The sequence below is a fragment of the Pseudochaenichthys georgianus genome, chromosome 15, assembly GCF_902827115.2.
Source record: "Pseudochaenichthys georgianus chromosome 15, fPseGeo1.2, whole genome shotgun sequence".
Classification (NCBI taxonomy): Eukaryota; Metazoa; Chordata; class Actinopteri; order Perciformes; family Channichthyidae; genus Pseudochaenichthys; species Pseudochaenichthys georgianus.
In genome coordinates, this window is record NC_047517.1 from 25,377,581 (window position 1) to 25,397,853 (window position 20,273).

General features: G+C 42.1%; 1 protein-coding gene across 2 annotated transcripts in view; it reads right to left on the reverse strand.

Annotated features, from left to right (window-relative positions):
- Positions 1-1,148: 1,148 nt before the first annotated feature.
- Positions 1,149-20,273, reverse strand: part of tp53bp2a (tumor protein p53 binding protein, 2a) — a 40,608-nt gene continuing 21,483 nt past the window's right edge. Inside the window, exons 6-21 of one of the 2 annotated variants that reach the window (XM_034100743.1) lie at positions 19,952-20,053; positions 18,236-18,410; positions 17,898-18,079; positions 17,615-17,779; positions 17,357-17,395; positions 15,739-15,786; positions 11,133-11,316; positions 8,984-9,100; positions 8,607-8,728; positions 8,095-8,491; positions 4,712-5,550; positions 3,451-3,588; positions 3,161-3,294; positions 2,882-3,048; positions 2,537-2,736; positions 1,149-2,437 (exon numbers count right to left, since the gene is read on the reverse strand). In XM_034100743.1, the coding sequence (XP_033956634.1) occupies positions 2,396-2,437; positions 2,537-2,736; positions 2,882-3,048; positions 3,161-3,294; positions 3,451-3,588; positions 4,712-5,550; positions 8,095-8,491; positions 8,607-8,728; positions 8,984-9,100; positions 11,133-11,316; positions 15,739-15,786; positions 17,357-17,395; positions 17,615-17,779; positions 17,898-18,079; positions 18,236-18,410; positions 19,952-20,053 (3,051 nt within the window). In that variant the 3' untranslated portion in view covers positions 1,149-2,395. The remainder of the gene's footprint in view (positions 2,438-2,536; positions 2,737-2,881; positions 3,049-3,160; positions 3,295-3,450; positions 3,589-4,711; positions 5,551-8,094; positions 8,492-8,606; positions 8,729-8,983; positions 9,101-11,132; positions 11,317-15,738; positions 15,787-17,356; positions 17,396-17,614; positions 17,780-17,897; positions 18,080-18,235; positions 18,411-19,951; positions 20,054-20,273) is intronic. The other variant, XM_034100744.2, reaches the window with a different exon arrangement.

Sequence of the window (20,273 nt, forward strand, 5' to 3'; positions counted from 1 at the left end):
GAATTGAAGTGTTTCCCTTTGTCTGCCTCTCTGTAACAGAGATCTAAGCAAACACAGCGTTCGGACATAACAGATTATAATATAGTGAATGTGGAACATGTTGTCTGTTGGTGCAGCACTTTGGTCAGGGATATATCAACAACCTGCCATGAAATTTAAACAGACCTTCATGGTCCCCAGAGGAAGAATACTGCTGATTTTGTTCAGTGCTAACTATAAAAATGTAAGCATACTAACTAGGTTTACTAGGATGCAAGGAATGGTAATCCTAGCTTCTAATCATCTGCATGTTTAGGTATAAGCATATTAGCAACATTTGTGTCACTAGGGAAATGTTTAGCCTTTATTCAAATGTTTTTTTTTAAAATAATTTACGCTAACATTTTGTGAGAAGTAAAAACCCCTGAGTTTTGGAAGTTTAACCTGAGCTTCTAAAATAGGTATAAAATAAATGGTGCAGCTCAAATACACTGAGATCCTTAAGGACAAATCTTTGTCCCAGGGCCATTACAATATAGAACCATGTATTCTAATGCATGGTGCAAATGCATGCTATTACACTTGATTCCTCTTGCATTTCTGCTGTATTATGGAGCAACGCTTGCAATGTTTGCTGCAATGCATCAAAATCAATGTTGTTGCTAATCATAGAATTATCCCAGACTGTGATAAGGATTAGTTTTTCACACAATCCGAGTCAACTCGTATCATTTACAAAACAAAACGTTTAATAATTAAGTTACATTAGACACCGTTTCAGCTTTTTACCAATACTACTATTTAACATATATATTTATTTTGAATATTTGAGCATATTCATCCAAGCGATTTAGCCCCCGATCACTTATTTGTTTTCTAACATAATTATATATTATAACCTTATAGCAGATGACGTTTTAAGTTTGTATTTGTCTTTGAGACCAAAAGTATCCATGTGATTGGAAAATATTTCTAATCGCATATTTTTGAATCTGCTACTGCACCTCTGACTATTTTCCATATTTGGATCTGATTTGGATTCATACTCTGGAAAGTTAAAGTGTCACCTTCTGTCCAGCAGAGGTCAGCAAAGAATGTGTATTAAAAAATGACACATGGAGACCAGTGAGAAAAGTGGATAAAGTGTGCATGTGTGGTTAAAAAAGAAGACTTGCATTTTAGTATAAAGTATTTTATTGGAAATATTGGAAATACTACAGTACATTTGTGGTTATAATTCTGACAAAAGGGCTAAAGAAAAAGTAACAAAAATAAATACAATCTGCATTGACAGAGATATGTGGTAAGTTTCAGGAACTCATCCGATATTGTAAAAGTTGCATCTTTATTTTTGATTCAGCTGAATAAATCGTCATTACAATAAATCGTACAACTGATTATAACAAAAAATCATGGTGTCTGGTTTTACACTTGCTTTTCTTTTTACAATATTGTCATGAAATGGCTGTAATAAAATATAAAATTCATATGGATGGAAATCTCCTTCCAGATCAAAGGGCATCTTAAGAGTTGGAAACTTAGATAAGAATATAATTCCTAAAGTAACTTCTCACTAGTGTTTATGACAGAAATACATGTATACACAGTATCTATGGCATCTCAACCATGTGCCATTGCAGGAGAGCAGACTGGCTTTGTGGGCATCATAGACCACAGAATGAACATTAATAGATCAATCAAAAGTTTTTCCCACCAATCATTTCATTCTTTTCTTTTTTTAAATCAAGAACAGTGGTGGTCACGATTGATTTTACCCCAGTAGTGCAGGTAGCAGAGGCACAGGCACTCAACACAGATGACGAGAAACAAGCCCCACAGAGATTGTCATGGTAACGGAGCATTATCATATTCCACTCATTCACCTCATGCAACGTAGAGCCTCAAGTGTTAGAAAATAACCAGTAGCCCAGAAAAACAAGTTTTAAAAGACTATCGAAAAGTGTAAAAATTACTGTTGCGCAATAACAAATACTGCTTGATCCATTCACATCCCAACATTTGAGTTTCTGTCAAGTAGGAAATAGTTTCAGACACTTATTACAAAAAAGTGGATTAAAGGAAAGCAATGCCAAAAGTGTCTGAAGTACACGGTACACAGTGTGGCCTGGAAAAGTACGAGAGGGAGAATTCCTCTGTTGTAGATACAGAAAAAAAGTCAGAAAGAGTTCATAGATAATCCTTCATATTGTTTGGTCTGTCCTTGTCTCTTCATTTCAGCAGTGTCCTTCTCTGTCCCAGTCTGTTAAAGCGTGTGTGTGTGTGTGTGTGTGTGTGTGTGTGTGTGTGTGTGTGTGTGTATTTGAGTGTGTGTGTGTGTGTGTGTATTTGAGTGTGTGTGTATGTTTGAGTATGTGTACAGCTCTGGCAGACTGCAATGTGCAGGTTTTTTTATGTTTTAAGCCAGCGTTCTTTGTCTTGGCTTAATTCTGGGGTAGAGCTGTTAAGAGAAAACGACAAGGAATGTTAGCAGTGCACATTTGTACATAAAAAAAAACACAATTTCTCATCTTTGCAGTTTCAGTGACTTTCGACTCACCCCGAGGAGGTTGCGGGGAATGTAACCCTCGGTGTCTCCCATGCGGGCCCACCACCATTCGATCTCATCCTCGTCTTCTCTGCGGACGATGGTCATGCAGTCTCCCTCGCGGAACACCAGTTCATCAGGGTTTTCACCATTGTATTCCCACAGACCGTAGATCACTCCCCTGTTCATGATGCCCATCTTCTCTTGCACACCTGAGGGTAGACAGATTTGGAAAAACACAAAGATTAAGCACACAAAAGATATGAAGTGTAAGACATCATTTTCTTTGCCGGAAACATACACAGGACACAATCAAAATTATAACAATGCATTCATAACGTATAGCAAGGAACTGACCATAGAGGAACTGAGAGCACTGGGTGTAGCCCTCCTCCATCTCTTCACATTTATCAGCTGCTGTTTGCATGTCGCTGTAAGTCATAGCGAACACGGCTGCACCGGACTCCACCAGGAACTTGCACACTTGCACATTGTTGCAGGATGCAGCACAGTGAAGAGGGGTCCTAGAGGGAGGAAGGAGTTGAGAGTTGAGTAAATAAATGCAAACCATTTGAAAACTCATTGTGACAGTTCAGACTTGTCTCAGGTAATCAGCCATGTCAGCAGTGAACGTACCAGCCGTCACTGTCAGCAGCATTGACATTGACACCAAACTGAACCAGAAACTTGACAATCTCTGTATGTCCAGCACAGACAGCATTGTGTAGAGCAGTGATGCCTTCATCGTTAGGCAGACTGGGATCCTCCACCTGAGATTGAAACAGTTTAAAAGGGGGTAGTGTGAGCCACGGAAAATAGCAAACAAAAATGTCTCTTTTTGATATTTTGTATCTAACACTGACACAATGGTAGCCGACTAACACAGCAGAAAACTAAGCAAAAGAACGCAAAAGTAAATATCTTACTTCATAGATGATCCTCTGGACCAGGTCGAACTCTCCCTCCAGAGAAGAGTCCAGCAGCAGAGCCAGAGGGTTGAACTTCACTCTCATGCTGTGATCGATGCGTTCAGAGCAAAGCTTGCGCAAGTTGGTCCTCTTTCCCTGGAGACACAATCATAACCGTGTAGCACGTCAGTGATCATAAAAAGCCATTACAACACAAAGAAGGAAAATGTCAAATCAGAGTCTCCTCCTGATCGTCCACTCGGTTGCGTTCAATGTGGACTGAGAGAAGAGGAGGGACTTGTTTTCCAGCTCTACGAGCGTTGCTTATCCCGTTTACCCAGAAACACAGATTTTTCTAAAACCATGATTACACAAATAATTGGTTCTCAAATGGAGAAAACTAGGGGGGGGGGGAATCATGAATACTTATTTCTAATTAGTTTACTCACTGGTGGTAATACCCGTCCCCTCAGCATAAAACCCACTTAAGAAGTCTCGCTAAGAGCTTAACAACAAGAACATACAGTATGAACTGTTTTTCAACACATTAAGTAGGCTGGGTATCCGCTTACTGAAAGTGGAATAAGGTCCATTTTCTCCAGAAACAATAGAAGTACTTGACAGGAATTACATGATGATATAACAGACCAGCTCAGCGCTGTTTAACAGCACAGCTTTATTAAGTAGAATGCACAATAACTGTACCTCATGACCAGCTACTGTGCTAACAAACAAGCATGTGAGAGGATTTAATAACACAAGCACACAACTGTAGTCTGTACTGTACTGAGACTCAGGACTGTGGGACACAAACAAGAGAAGACCGAGGGTTACCGCCCGGTACATAATGTTTGTGTTTAAACAGCTTGACAGCTCACCCAAAATCCAAGATAAACTTTTTCCTCTAGTGATATTTATCCATTTAGAATATGTGGGTCCGAGTTGCCGTGTGTTGGAGATATCAACAGGGTGATGTCTGCCTTCTCTCGAAAACATTTGATCTACAGTTGATGGCAGTTGTTTTGTGGTGCTCAAAAAACAAAAACAATGTATTTGAAAGACTGAAGCGCAATGCCTCTTTCCAGTTATCATGACTCGGATACACAAGATTATCCACAGACCGTAGAGATATTCAACAGAAGGCAGACATCTCTACGGCTGATATATTGAACACGCGGCAAACACACCAAATAGTATAGATTGATAAATAGCTTGACAGAAAAGCGGACAATTATGAATGCTTCTTTTGTTGCGTCTCATTTAATGTGTTAATACATACCGGTGGCAGAATGACCTGGCCGGTGACCTCGGGGGCCTTCATGTTGAAGGTGTCCTCTCCCAAGCTGTCCTGCTCCGCTCCACTGGGGTATGGGGGTGGGGGGTAGGGGGGGAACTCTTCCAGGAAGCCTTCTGGAGGTGGAGGGGGGAGGTTGGAAATTGCGTCCTCGGAGCCAGAACCTGGAGGTGGTGGGAAGTGACCGTCATCTGGCCTGGGCGCTGGGTGGGATGGGGGAGGAGGGGGGATAATGTCCTCTCTCTCTTGGAAGGCTGACGGTGGTTTGGTGTGCTCAGGGGGTCCTGGCACGGGGACATTAGCTGTAGTGATGTGAGACGGGAGCTGTCCCCCCTCCGGAGTCTCTGTCGATTGGTGGTCCGCTCCACCTAGAGAAACATGCGGCCCCGCAGATCCCTCCGCCGCCTTCTCTGCTTCACCAGCGTAGGTGGGAGTGGTCGGTGTGGTAATAGTCTCCATAGCTTTCAGGGTGGTCTTCTGGTAGAGGAGCTTCTGAATGTTGGGCCCCGCAGGACCCTCGGGTTCAGTGATGGAGCTGCGTTTCTTCAGCGGCCTGGGGGCGTTGTAGAGCTTCTTCCTCAGGGCTTCCAGGTCGCCATCGTTCTGGTTCCTGTAGGGGTTCGAAATGAAGGGAAGCAGCTTGGTGGGGCTGAGGGGCCGGGGGGTGCGCTCCGTTTCGGGTTGGGGGACCTCAGATGGACTGGGACCCACGTTGTAGGCTCCGTTGTGGTCGACCTCAGATTCAAAGGCAGGGGAGCGGCGGTCCATGTAAGGGTTCTCTGGATATAGGAGGCCTCCGCTGGGGATCACTGGTTTACCGTACACTATGAACAAAGACAGGAAACAAGTGTTACACAGATGCACTAATAACTGACCCTTTGTTCTGCCCCCAAGCAAATTACAATGTGATAATTACAAGATGCTCAGGTCAGCAATGCGCTAAGTAAAAAATGCAGTGATAATGGTTAAAAGAAAAACCGGAGAGAATAATATATTCTTTCCTCTAAGATACTGCTTATTAAATATAAATGATTGCTTAAGGCGAACATTGGTCAAAAATGTACACCAGATGGGAATATCAATTATGAATGCAATGTTCTGGTCATTTGAGACGTAAAGCAAAATCAGACAAACAAATCAGAGTATATTGTTTTTTTTATATAAATAAAATACTAGTTCGGTCTAAATAACTTTGGAATGGAATACTTAATTATAATGTACCTATATGTTGTATATGCATCAGTAATATTTGACATTTTCTATGCCTATTCAAGACTTTAATTGGACTTTTCGTTTAAACCTGCCCTTGCATCTCTCTCTTATAGTAAGCATTTACAGAGCTAGCATTGATTCAATCCTCCGAACTGACTCAGGGGAGGAGAAAAATGTGTTCCATTTCAATTCCACAACTCCAGTCACAAGCAGCCGGTACGGTTGCCTGTTATTGCGTTTGTAAAGGGTAGATGTAACAGATGGTGTAGACGCTCTAGCTCATCCTCTGGTCAACGGTGTGTGAATATATTCCGGTTGAATATGCTAAACAGAACAGCAGCAGGGCAGAACTACTTAACAGTGAATATATCTCAAGTGACACAATATTCTATTTTTATAAACACTTGTCTAGACTCCTGAATTTAGATTTAAAGGTGCCCGAGTATACTGTTTTTCATCAATATATTATAGGTCTCAGATATATACAAAACATGTCTCTGAAGTGTTTACCTCAAAATACCAAACAGATCATTGTAGCATCCCATAATCCCCTCTGTTTCAGCCCTGTTTCAAAAGTGCTGATTCTCTGTCTGTTACTTTAGATGAAAATAAGGAGCCACTCCCCACGCCCCTCTGAGAGATATTTGGTTACAAAGAAGTCAATGATGCTCTAGGAGGAGATTCAGGTGATAAGGTGGGGGGGGGGTGATCTTGGTTGGTGATTGGCTAATGGTTACACAAGCCAATACAACATTATGACATCATAAAGTGGCCAAAATCTGATCGGCTCATTTTCAGACAGGTTTTTATTAGTGCTGTCAAAATTATCGCGTTAACGGCGGTAATTAATTGCGTTAAAATATTTAACGCATTTAACGCATGTGCAGAATGGCCCGCCCCATACGTGCCACCAGTGGCAGCGCCAGGGTATGAATGGGGTAGGCTACACCCATACAAATAAATGTTTTAGCCCTACCATGAAAAATGATGTTAAAGTACGCAAACTAAAGTCTGCCAACTCGCGCGGAGTAAATTGCACCGACAGCAGTTAGTAAGATTGATTTCAGTAGCCACGGTTTTGAAAACTTTTGTCACTTAGTGATCGTCTTCTCAATAGAACATCTTTGATAACGGCGTGGTGTTGTTGCAGGAAGTCCCGACGGAGAATACTCTTGCTGTAGTACAGCCAGGGGTGCACTTAACTGGTACGCAGGTTATGTGCGTAATCTGAAATGCGTACCGTCACTTGTGTCTCAAAGCGCATTTGCGTACCGACGTACTTGTGAAGCTTTTCCAGAAGGCGGTTAGATCACCGGACGACAGAGTCGGTCTCCGTGTGCACAGACAGGGCTGCTGTTAACGTCGGTCTGTACAACGGAATTGTGCCAAAATTACGCCAACCGGCAGCGGAGGGAGACCCCCCCCCCCCTTCACTGGAGAACTGCGCTAAAACAGCTGATCACAACGTTCACACTCTGTGGTCACGAAGTACTCCACTAGCCGCCCCCCCCTCTGTCGACTTTCCTGAAGTACTCCCCCGTTGATAGAAATCAACACGTAATGAATTAAGACCCCACGGTTTGATGATTGATAGGTGTGTGGGCTGTCTTTCATTTTGACACACAGACAAATGTTATAATAAACATAGATACTGTATGTTAAATGGATATATCCGCCTTCTTTCATTTATCTTTCCATTCCCACAACAATATACATAAATAAATGGCATATTTTGGACATAGTTCGAATGGTGATTAATCATGATTAATTAATTTTTAAGCTGTGATTAATCTGATTAAAATTTTTAATCGTTTGACAGCCCTAGTTTTTATATAAATGGATCAGGACAAAAAGTGAGAGAATCTTTTTTCCTGACACTTTCAGAATCTTTTAACGCAGAGTATTTTATTGTGTATAAAAGTGGATTTTGAATAATAGGTGACCTTTAAGTCATCCCTAGATTTTTACTCCAGTATTAGTCTTAAGATTGAATGCTCAATCTTCTTAAAGAGATACTCTTTGATTGATACGTAAACCTGAAGATTGACATGTGTTCATACATATACTCGTTGATTGTGTGTTTTACAGCAGAAAGACCGTATTCATGTGTCACCTGAACAACAGTGTTTTTGACTAAACTCAAAAAGTATTCTTACCACTGACAAATCCATTGGAGCGGCTCTGATTCCTGTTGAGAGCGTTCTGCACTCCACTCGGCGGGTGGAAGGGCTTGGCTGAGCCGGCCTGCTGCGTGTACATGGAGTAAATGGAGCTGGCCGCTAAAGTCTGAGGCTTGGAGGAGGGCAGCTCCGGGGTGAAGGGCCGCACGGTGGCTGCAGGTGGAGCGTCCTGCTTGGAGGGGAGGGGGAGTGTCTGGCTCTGTGAGGATGGGAGAGGGCTGCGGCCCTGGGGGGGCTGGGGCTGCTGGCTGTGGGGCTTGGCTTTGGGGAAGGTGCCTGTGTTGAGGCCTGGTTTCCCATAGGGAACGACACCAGGGCCTTTTGGTTTGGTGGGAACTGGAGGAGGCACCTTGACTGGACCTTTGGGGGCCGACTGTGGACATGAGAGGACAGAGAGAGAATTAGATGCATGGATGTATTACTGCTAAACAAGTATTTTCTTGGACCTTTACTTAGTATTTAAGGAGTTTGTTTTCATTCATTCTCACCTTTGCGTCCCTGACCAGGTCATCACTGCTCTGGTTTTTGCGGAGGGAGGTGGCGGGAATGTCCGTTGACTCAAACATGGAGAGTGGACGCACCTTCTTGTCCCTCCTCGTTTCAGTCTCATCTATTCACACACAACATATAGAGGCAGTAATCAGTTTCACCGCATGTTCAGAGCGAGCGTGATTCCATAGAAAGACGGAACAAAAGCCCCTTTCAAAGCTTTTGTTCTGCCTTCATTACAGTTTTCACAGTTCCAGGAAAGATCGCAGTGCACTTTCTGTGGAGGAGTGTGTGTGTGTGTGTGTGTGTGTGTGTGTGTGTGTGTGTGTGTGTGTGTGTGTGTGTGTGTGTGTGTGTGTGTGTGTATTGCTCTAACCTTGTTCTGTGTTGGAGTGGGAGGTCATTCGGGGCAATGTTGAAGATGAACCATGACCGTTGTTGTTGGATTCTGGACCTGAAGAGCCCCAGTCTGCCAGCTTGGATGGCTGAAGGCCTGTGGGACCAGCAGGAGAGGAGGGAAAGAAAAAGGGACAGGCGGAGAATGTGTTAATGTCAAACAAATACTATAATTCTTTTAATAAAGATAAGTGGTAACCTTCTGCAGTCACAATTGTCCCACAGAAGCACAAAGCTGTGTTGTATGCAGAGTCACACAGAGCAAACCGTCATGAAACAGTCATTTGAAAAAAGCACTATGCCTCCATCGTTACTCATCATTTGTTGTTTTGGTTGACTGACTAAGACTCAGCCAGTGGCCATGCATGTCCGCAGACATCAACAGTCAAATGAGCCACACAAGCATAGAGCACTCGCAACTAGCAAGATTAGCATCACATCAAAGACAGTCAAGTCTTCATAATCATAATGATTATCCTTTGCAGTGCCCATAGTTTAGTGGTGTCGTAGAAAGACACAAAAAACACAAAACATATTTTGCCAACAAGATCAGATTTGGATGGTCAGCATACACACAGCTTGTCAGTTCAACTGAAGGTTATGCATTTGTTTCCGACTGACCCATTTAGAGCGGCGGAAAATAACTGAGGAGAACAAACAAAAACCCGCTTTAACAAACAGCGGCAAAACAAGCAGAAAGGACTCATAATGTAGATAGCCAATTATGAATATACATCTCAGCTTTTTCAGTAGGAATCTCCCCTTTAAAAATAAACAGAACCACACAAAGCCGTGGAGAGAAATACACGCGCCACACACAAACACAAATGTGTACCTTTTCTCTTAGCCCGCAGCTCTTTCAGAGGCTTAAGCAAGAACATGGCTTCTGAGGAAGATGCATTCGAAAGAAAAGAAAAACAAAAGTAGCCTTAGAGCTCCATATCTCCCTTTGCTCGAGTCTTGCTGTTGGCACGGCCCAGGTAGGGGCCCCCTGAGGGGCCAAGCAGAGATCAGAACAACCCCCAGGAGCCGGCCTGAAACTGTGCACAACGTCCCTGCTAGAAGAACCGGGAATGGGTTTATACCAAGAGCAGATTCCTCTGCCTCCCCGCCCATCCCTCTCTCTCTCTCCTCTTTACATGCTGCAAATCAACTCAGCATGCAGAAATAATTGCGTGCAACATCATGACAGACTGGGGGAAAACTGATACTTTCACTTCTTGTATGTGGGATTACTTTAAATAGGAAAACATGGGCTGATAATGAGTAGACTGAATGAGGAAAGGGGTGGTCCCTGGTGCTGTTCATTTGTAATGACTACTTTCTGTGTATGATCATTCATTTTTAATAACATAAAGCTGGCCCACTATCCACTGGGGGACTGGTTCAGGGCTAAGAGATCGAGTCTAGAGACAGAGCCTCTGAGAAAGAATTACTGAGAAAGAACAAAGAACATTTCTAAATGGGAAATGTTGCTCTGGTCTCTCATTGCTTTGGTCAGACTTCATTCCACTCCATCACACATCACACATGCTACTGCAGTCTGTGGAAAGAGAGTGCAGCAGCTTAGTCTGTACTGGCTCTAAAAGTTGACTTTAAAAAAAGGATAAAAGCAGAAGAGACACACATGGTGGCAATAGGAACAATGGTTCAATAACTGGCTCACTCACTGCAAAGCATATCACAAGTTCTTCAGAAAATGTAAAAGAGGATAAAGAGTTCAAAGTTCAGGCTCAGCAAAACTCGGTCACAACACACCATCCAGGAGGTAACTAGCTACCTTCCGAGCTCAGATCGACATCGCAACCAGCAGGTGTCCCAGAATCCACTGCTTCTACTGAAAGCAGGACGGTGTTGTCACATTTAAACAGTTAATGGGAGTACAATCACAAAGGAACACCTAGAATAGTAGTTGAAAACACTTTTGGGACCCTAACCGATCTGAAAATGTAAGCTTTTATTTTACAAGTGAGCTGTTGCAGAACTCAGCAATTGACTCAATTATCTGAATACATTTTTACTATTGATGGCCCGCCCCCGAGTCTTTATTCGAGCCATGTTACAGAAATGAAAAGGAATGGTTTTAGAAGTAAAAGGCTGCAGGCGCTGTGTGGTCTCCGGCTGCTCACCTGGGCCGGCCTTGCTCTGCGGGTCGTGGGCAGGGAGGGTTGCCGTGCCGTCTGGGTAGGCTGGTTTTACGAGCAGCTCGTGCCTCACTGGGCCCCGGGGCATGGTGGACGACTGGATGTACGGGCCGACCGCCGCCACGCGAGACGGACCTGACTGCTGTCCGGCTGGGCCATCTGTGGGCACCTGTACAGAGACGAGGTGGGAGAGAAGAGAGTCTGTTAGAGAAGCAAAGATCTGAGGGAATGTCTCAAATGTGTGTGTTACGTGTGCAGGAGAGAGTATGGCATTGTATTTGTGCCTCAGTCCTGAGCTCGTAATGGAAGTTTAGGAGAACTGGAAGATACATTTTGCAGGCATATTCATTATAGACAATCTACTCAAGAAAAGGATATTTAAATTGTATCAAACTTTTATGCTCCAAAAGGAATTTCCATGTTTGCTATTAACTCAATTAACGTGCAATAGTTTCCTGTGCACTGAATTTATCATTGCTCACTCAGGAATGAGGTACACAAATATTGCCATAAGGGAGAAACACTATTCAGGCACATAAACGTAGATGACAAAAATAGTAACCACAACTTACGAATGTATACAACTGTTGACATTGAGATGAGTATCACAGAAATCATGCTAAAATGTTATATTTTTAATACATTTTCACATTTGGGCACTAATCAAAAACACTACACGTCCATATAAGCCCTCTTAGGCTCTAATGGTTAATAAGTTACAAAGAAAGAGTTGTATAATATTATAATGGATACAAATGCTGAGAAAACTGTGGCCTAAAGGTGGTGCCAGACCGGGGCCAGGTTGTTCATCAATATGTTTTTTTTCTGGCTAGTATGGAAGGGTTCAAAGATTTGTAAGGCAGTCATAATGTTTCCAACCCGTAGCTGATGCTAGAAGAACTAGCATTAGAGTAAGACACTTGTGAGAGTTTATGAAGGTGTGTATGTAAGTGGAAAATGAGACCTTATAACGCTGATGACGGCCATGGTTTCATGAGGACCATGAACAACCACATTGCTTCAAGAAAACACATGCATTACAGTCGCTGATTTATAAAAGATTTAGCTTACACAGATTTATAAAATATTGAAACCCAAGATTTGACTCCGAAAGTGCTTTTTATAAAACAAGTTGCAATGGAGCATTGTGCAGTGATTTGAAAGCAGCTTGGATTGTCGTGGGATCTCCATCTTGGACAGGTGATGTCAAATCTACAGCACAACCTTTTTGAAATCCTGTAGATTAATTCCAGGCTTGAATCAGAGAACGCTTGAAGTTAAAAGAGGGTAAGTTAGTCATGAATGCCACATCTTATACAATAAATTAAATGCACTTGTGATTTCCAAACCAAACAAACGGACTCCAAATGTCCCTTTAGACCAGTGGTATTCAACCTTGTCCTAATCAGGAGCCACATTGACGAAAAAATATTTTTGCAAGAGCCACAATCCAAAAACGCTCCTTTCCTCCCTGAAACCATTATGCATTTGAGAATATGGATAATAGTAATATGTTACTAAGGAATGAAAAGCATAATGTACAGTGCAATAACTGTGATTTATTATTTTCACTGCAACCACAAAACACACATTGCTGACTGCCCATAACAACAGATAACAGACAGCATGTTTACTGATCATCACAGGATGCCTCTGTTGCTCTTTCACTCGTATTAGTGTGGAATACGTTTTTTTGAGCAGTTCGGTTCTGTTTGAGTCTCGCCAGCTTTTCCGCCCTCAACTCTCCACCTTTCGGAAAGTCGGTACTGAACTTCGGGTGTTTTGTGTCGTGATGGCGCTGCAAAATGGACCTTTTAAATTGTGAAATGACATTGTCACAAAGCAGGCAGATGCATTTTCCCGAACCGGTGGAGACGAAGAAAAACTCGAGTTCCCAGTCCTCTTTAAATGTTCGATATTCCTCTTCATATTTTCGTTTCCTATATTCCTTTACCATTTTTGCATAGTGCTGTAAGCTATTTTTCCCAGTGTGACGGAGCAATTATCTTGCGCACCTGCAATCAGAGCGCGAAACCTGAAATAATTTGTGATTTTCCACCGCATGTTAGACCCAATTCCAACTAAGCTGTTAAAGGAAGTTTTTCCATTAATTAGCACTTCTTTATTAAATATTATGAATATGTCTTTATTATCAGGCTATGTTCCACAATCATTCAAAGTAGCAGTGATAAAACCGCTTCTTAAAAAGCACAACCTCGATCCAGAGGTTTTAGCCAACTATAGACCTATTTCTAATCTTCCGTTCCTCTCAAAAATTCTTGAGAAAGCGGTCGCAAAACAGTTGTGTGATTACTTAAAAAACAATGATTTATTTGAAGATTTTCAGTCTGGCTTTAGAACACATCATAGCACAGAGACAGCTCTGGTTAAAGTCACAAATGATATTCTAATAGCCTCAGACAAGGGACTTGTCTCTATTCTTGTTTTGCTCGATCTCAGTGCTGCATTTGATACTATCGACCATGATATCCTATTGCAAAGACTAGAGCACTTAGTTGGCATACAGGGAACTGCTTTAGGCTGGTTTAGGTCCTATCTATCTGAACGCTCTCAGTTTGTACGTGTTAACGATGAATCTTCCACGCAAACCAAAGTTAGCTATGGAGTGCCACAGGGCTCAGTGCTCGGACCTATTTTGTTCACATTATATATGCTTCCGTTAGGCAATATTATAAGGAATCATTCTGTAAACTTTCATTGTTATGCGGATGATACTCAACTATATTTATCAATCAAGCCTGATGAAATTAATCATCTAAATAAAATTCAAGACTGCCTTAAGGACTTAAAAACGTGGATGACCTTAAACTTTTTGATGTTAAACACGACCAAAACTGAAGTTATTGTACTTGGCCCGAAAAATCTACGAAACAAATTATCTAAAGACATACTAACTATGGATGGCATTAATTTGGCCTCCAGGGAGACTGTAAGGAATCTTGGTGTTATATTTGATCAGGATTTATCCTTTAACGCCCACATAAAATCAATTTCAAGGACCGCCTACTTCCATCTACGTAACATTGCAAAGATCAGGCATATCTTGCCTCAAAACGATGCAGAGAAACTAGTCCATGCATTTGTTACTTCTAGGCTGGATTATTGTAACTCTTTATTATCAGGGAGTACCAAGAAGTCAATCAAGTCGCTTCAGCTGATTCAAAATGCTGCGGCTCGTGTACTAACCAGAGTTAGGAAAAGGGACCACATTACTCCGGTTCTGGCTGCCTTACACTGGCTCCCTATAGAACACAGGATAGAATTTAAAATTCTTCTTCTCGCCTACAAAGCCCTTAATGGGCAGGCGCCATCTTACCTTAAAGAACTCATTATACCCTACTGTCCTACTAGGGCATTGCGTTCCAAGAATGCAGGGTTGTTGGTTGTTCCTAGAATCTCTAAAAGTACAATGGGAGCCAGAGCCTTTTCTTATCAAGCTCCACATTTGTGGAATCAGCTTCCAGTTTGTGTTCGGGCGGCAGACACCCTATCCGTTTTTAAGAGTGCGCTTAAGACCTTCCTTTTTGATAAAGCTTATAGTTAGGGCTGATTAGATTCAGCCCCTAGTTTTGCTGATATAGGCTTAGTTTGTCGGGGGACATCTTACTTCTTCCTTCTCTCTGTCTATACCCGTGTACACTCATGTTCCGATTAACCCAGCTTCCCCAAATGTCTTTCTTTTTGGTGTCTATATACGCTGGGATCCGGAGTCATGGATGATCCTGCGATCCTGTGTCCTGGATCGCGAGCGCTGGATCTTGAGTCGTGGCTGTGGTCCTGGATCATAGGTCCTGGATGGATATCCTCGTGGATTCATCTTCCTATTATATACACACATGCATTTCCAAACATTTGGACTACCTATGTTGCAAATGTATTATCTTTTCAATTTACACACGGCATCTATTGCACGTCTGTCCGTCCTGGGAGAGGGATCCCTCCTCTGTTGCTCTCCCTGAGGTTTCTCCCATTTTTCCCTTTAAACTGGGTTTTCTTTGGAAGTTTTTCCTTGTACGATGTGAGGGTCTAAGGACAGAGGGTGTCGTATTGTCATACTGATATTCTGTACACACTGTGAAGACCACTGAGACAAATGTAACATTTGTGATATTGGGCTATATAAATAAACATTGATTGATTGATTGATTGATTGATTGATTGATTGATTGATTGATTGATTGATTGATTGATTGGTTGTTCAGAGGGATGGGGGGGGCGGCTTAATAGACTGATGTGTGTGATGACTGATGTGTGACTTGTGAGTGATAATGAAATGTTGATGAATTCTGCTGACAATGTTTTTGTTTTTCGTTTTTTTTTTTAATGTAAATTATTATTTTTTTAAGTGGGACTTAAAAGAGCCGCAACTAGTCTTAAAGGAGCCGCGGGTTGAGTATCGCTGCTTTAGACTCTCTAAAGTACTTGAACCGTATTTTTAAAAACGGCTCATCCCCTGGACAAAAAGATATCCTCCTGAATTCATGATGACAAGCTGTCCCTTTGGAAACAAGATGATCAGAAAGAAAAAGGACACATACTTTAGGATCAGCTTCAATGCTAGTTTAGTTACCTGAAGATGAGTGTCTTTTGAAGCCCTCTCTTTACCGGGATAGCCATTCTTGAAAAAACAAAAGCACAAACATAAAACAGCAGTTCAAAATACCAAAGTATCCCTTTCTTCAATCTGATATTAGCCTTTTGTTAGTTCCCTGTACTACGCATCATAATACGGTGCGGGTGTCTCTCGGCTGGCAGCTCGCAGGCTACTCTCTTCAGTCAGAATGGTTAAACGGGGTTTTTGGGTGAAGTCAGACAGACTCTTGCTGTTTGGTTGGAGGAGAGAGGCAGCTTGGATGGAGGGTCTTTGTGTCAGTGTGAAAAAGGCCCACTCATTATGATTCCAGGCAGGGTGTGGGTAAATCACCTCCTCACCGGGCCCTTTCAAGCCTTCATCTCTAAAACACACTCACACAGAGGCATGCACACACAAACACACATATTGCTCTATTCTGTTCCTACTTTATTCGATTTGTAAAGGGAACATTAAAAGACAAGTTGGGCTTCCCTAAAGTCGGATAAGGTGGCACGTTTTTACTTCATCTAGAAATCTTCCAGGCAGAGCTGCGGGAGGATATGTTACATTTACATTATAACATTTATTATTTATGTTCCAACTCATAGATCTTGTACACTGCAGAAGTAAACATCGCATGCTGTAAACTCAAGAGGCAATGTTTTTGTACAGTATCTACAACACAGGGGAAATATCATTTCATCGAGGAGCTTTTTGATTTGCATTACAAAGATAGGAATCAGCATAATATATTGCAAAACGAAATTTGAGGTTAATTGGTTGAATGTTAATTTGGTTGAAAGACAGAAAGTTAATGGTGACGGCCAATGAAACACCTGCATATGTCTGAGAGGAAGTCCACCTGATCAGTAGACATAAAGAAAGAAACAAAGTCAAATGACTTGTGTTTTTAAGCTGGTAAAAACATAAAATCATCCATCACTCGATCAGAATGATTATGTTTCGTTGTTGCCACCCTTACATCTTCTGCTATCCCTTCACAAGCATTCAATCTCAGGCAGTGAACGTGTTAATATTCCTTCCCAACAGTCTGTTGACTCTTCTTTACAGTCCCATGGCAACATGTGTTCAAAACAACTCCTGTAAAGGGGAGAGTGGAGCAGGGAGACACCAGGCAGCGAGCTCAGAGCCAACGCTTAGAACGACAATAAGATCTAGTGAAGAGACTAGGTTATTCAGCCTTTCAAGTATTTCTAGTATCCGTTACATTCAGTTTGTATTATGCAATATGTTTTTAAAAGCAAACGTTCTTGGTAAGAAGTTTGTTTGCCTTCAGTAAACTAATTATTCGTCTTTTCCTATTTCTATGTAGTCATAGAAGATAGCATCTCCCCTGACATTCCAGCCTTTCTGATGTGTCAGCATGCGCTTATTACTCCTCTCCTCTCTGCAGAAGCTGCTTCTGCCAAATGGAACTGAAAACAGCGGGAGTGTAAACTCAGATGCGACTCTAATCAAAATGATAATCAATCCACACCAGCTATCTCAGACAAAGGGATCAAAGAGTGGAAAAAGACGGATAGGAGTGATCTCCTTCGAGTGAGGGCATCACTAGGTTTTCCCACACAGAAGATTTTAAGTTAAGGAGCCTTACGTTGGAATGGGTGAGCTCTGAATGCCAGGGTATCTGAGGCTTCCGGAGGGAAAGAGACATACACACAGCCTTTAATATGAGGCCACTAGGGGGAGCTCTGATCAACATCTTTTCCATAACTTATTTGAAATATTGTGGCTTGGGGAAATTGCAAGAAAAACACATTAACAAATGTCAACACCTTATCCAGAAAGACACCTCAGGGGGTTCTGCATCAGGTCACATATGTGTTATTTATGTTGTTGATGTGATACTTACAGGCAAGTTCTCTTTCTGCTGCAGCGCTGCCTTCTTCTTCCACAGCCGATCTCGCAGCTCAATGATGCGTTTGTCCATGGCAGCCACCTCCATGTTGCGCTTGTTCAGGCCGTCTCGCTGCTGCTGCAACTTAGAGTTCTGATCCTGGTTCAGCTTGTTCCTCAGCTGAAGAAGGACAAAAGGAAGAGATGGTTCAATGTTTGTGCTCATTAAAATAAATACTGTGTTTGGAGCTATGTGTTGTGTTGATTTATGTCATTTAGTAACTGTTGTTTCTGCACACCTGTAGCTCCTTGTACAGACGGTCGAGTTCAGCCACAGAGCTCTGGTTGTCATTGAAATTGTCCATTTTTCCATTTTTAAGCAACTCGAGCTGTAGACTGAGATCCTCCACCTTGGTAGCAGCCATCACTAGTTCTCTCTGCTTCTGCTGAAACAGGTTGTTCATCTGGTCGATCTCCTCCACTGGAAAGGAAGTGGAATTGAGACGAGAGAATTCAGGGACACAGAACATCATGAAATCAAATAAATAATCTATATAAAATATTCCACGCTTCCTGTCATATAATATTCTGAGCAGGCATTTATTCATAAAATCCTTTAAGTCCCTGAGGAGCTTACCCAGTTTTCCATTGCTGAGGCGCTTCTGCTCCACCTGGCCCTTGAGGGCCCGGACCTTCTTGAGCCGAGTCTCCTGGTTCTCGATGTTCTCTCGGAGGCGCTGCAGCTTCTCCTGCTCAGACGCCTGCTGCTGCTGACGCTGCTCCTGCTGCTTTAAGTAGCGCAGCCGCTGCTCCTGAAGAAAGGGACAAGAGGAGAAAGGGAGAAAAGGTCAGGAACATTATTTAACAGACACAACCCTGTTAACTATCATTAATGAGTAATCAATGGCTGAGTTTCCTTCCTCAACAGGTGCTGTCAAAATGTCCTCAGGCATTGAGGTACAGATGTTATGGGCCACTAGTAAATTGGCTGTTGTAAGAATACACCTTCTTCTCTTACTGCTCCTGCAGGCTGTTAGGAATGCATTTTATATCAACATGCCAGGCTAAATAGAGTGCAACAGTAATGAGTCTCAAAACACTTCCCGTTTATTTTTTTGAAAGTGTGTTTGATTAGATGCATGAAATACAGTAAGTTCTGTGTCTAACACAAGCAAAACATATTTGACATTTAGTTTTAAGACATCAAATACTTCATAAAGAACCCCAGTAGTGAATGTCCAAAGCTTCTGTGTCTAACAAAAGGGCAATTGCTAAAAACAGTAGTCTGGCTTTAGCTTAGAGGTGGTGATAAGCACCTAAGCGAGCAATATGCAGTGAGTTTATAGCCTTACTTTAGCAAGTCACTTGGGATCAAAATCATGAAGTGGTGTTAATATGTGGAAATGATCCTGCTGATAAAAATGTGTTAAGTAAAATAAAAAGTTTGGTTTAGCACAGATCTTATTTTCTGCAATATTCCAAAATCCAGAGGCAAAATCCTATTGCTTTTTGTCAAGTGAAAATAGCTACAAGAGCCGAGAAATCTTTGTGTAAAGTGAAACGGAGTTAAATCTTCAGTCTTAAACAATGAAACAGCGTGCTATGCACCTGAGCCTCAAACCGGTTCTAAGATGAACAGAACACTGTCTCTACCTGGAACTATACCAGGTGACGTGTGCTGATTGTAATGTTTGTTTTCCGGATTGTGCAAGTGTTCATGACTGCTTGAAGCAGCATTCCTTGGCTTCCTACATCATCCTCAGGCAACAGTTGCTTCGATCAGAATGCTAGACAGGTTTCAGAATGCTAGCCAGGTTTCAGCCTGCGGGCCATATTAAAGCATATTCATTTTTTTTTATAAACAAGATGGATCAATATGTCTAGATAAGCAAGGAAACATGTTCACACAATGTTTTAATATATCACGTCTGTTTCGGTCATATCAATCCCCTGCTGTCACCAGAAACTCAAAAACAACAGTCCTAAGCGAGATTTTTTTAAATACCACAAGTCCTGCATTGTGAGAATCCCAGGCAGGCTGCAGTCTCAGGCTTCTCAAATGATTAACACTACACCTGCAGCCATACACAACTCATCATACCCATTTATCACAACCATCATGTGTGTTATTTTCCAAGCATCTTTATTTCCATGAGTGCACTCCACTTATTTGATCACCTTTGTATTATGTTCTATTTCTCCACTTTGTCTCAATAACTTCCTCTTTCATCTTGCTGTATTATTCTGTCTCCCTTGCTTTTACTTTCATCTCCACCACTTGAACCTCTTGTCCCCAGTATTCACCCTTCTCTCTTCCATCTCTCCTTTCATCTTGCACTCCATCTCTATTCACCTTGGAAGCAAGGAGCTGTTGTTGAGAGTCTATTTGTTGCTGCTGCCTGGAAGCCATCTCTTGTAGCTCCGATAGTGTCATGTCCATCCGCGGTGTCACCACCTGGGAAGGGTATAAATAAAAGGGATAAAAGAGAACGCATTAAAAAGGGATTTGAAGATTTGCAGTACAACATTTATTTTCAAGTGACATCTTCAACTTGATTATTCAAGAAACAGTCCTTGTTATGATGCACTGATTAATGTTTCATTTGCATTTATATACTTCAGGGTGTTTTGAAGTGAATTAATGAAAACCCCTCAGCAAATCATCAAGCTGGTTT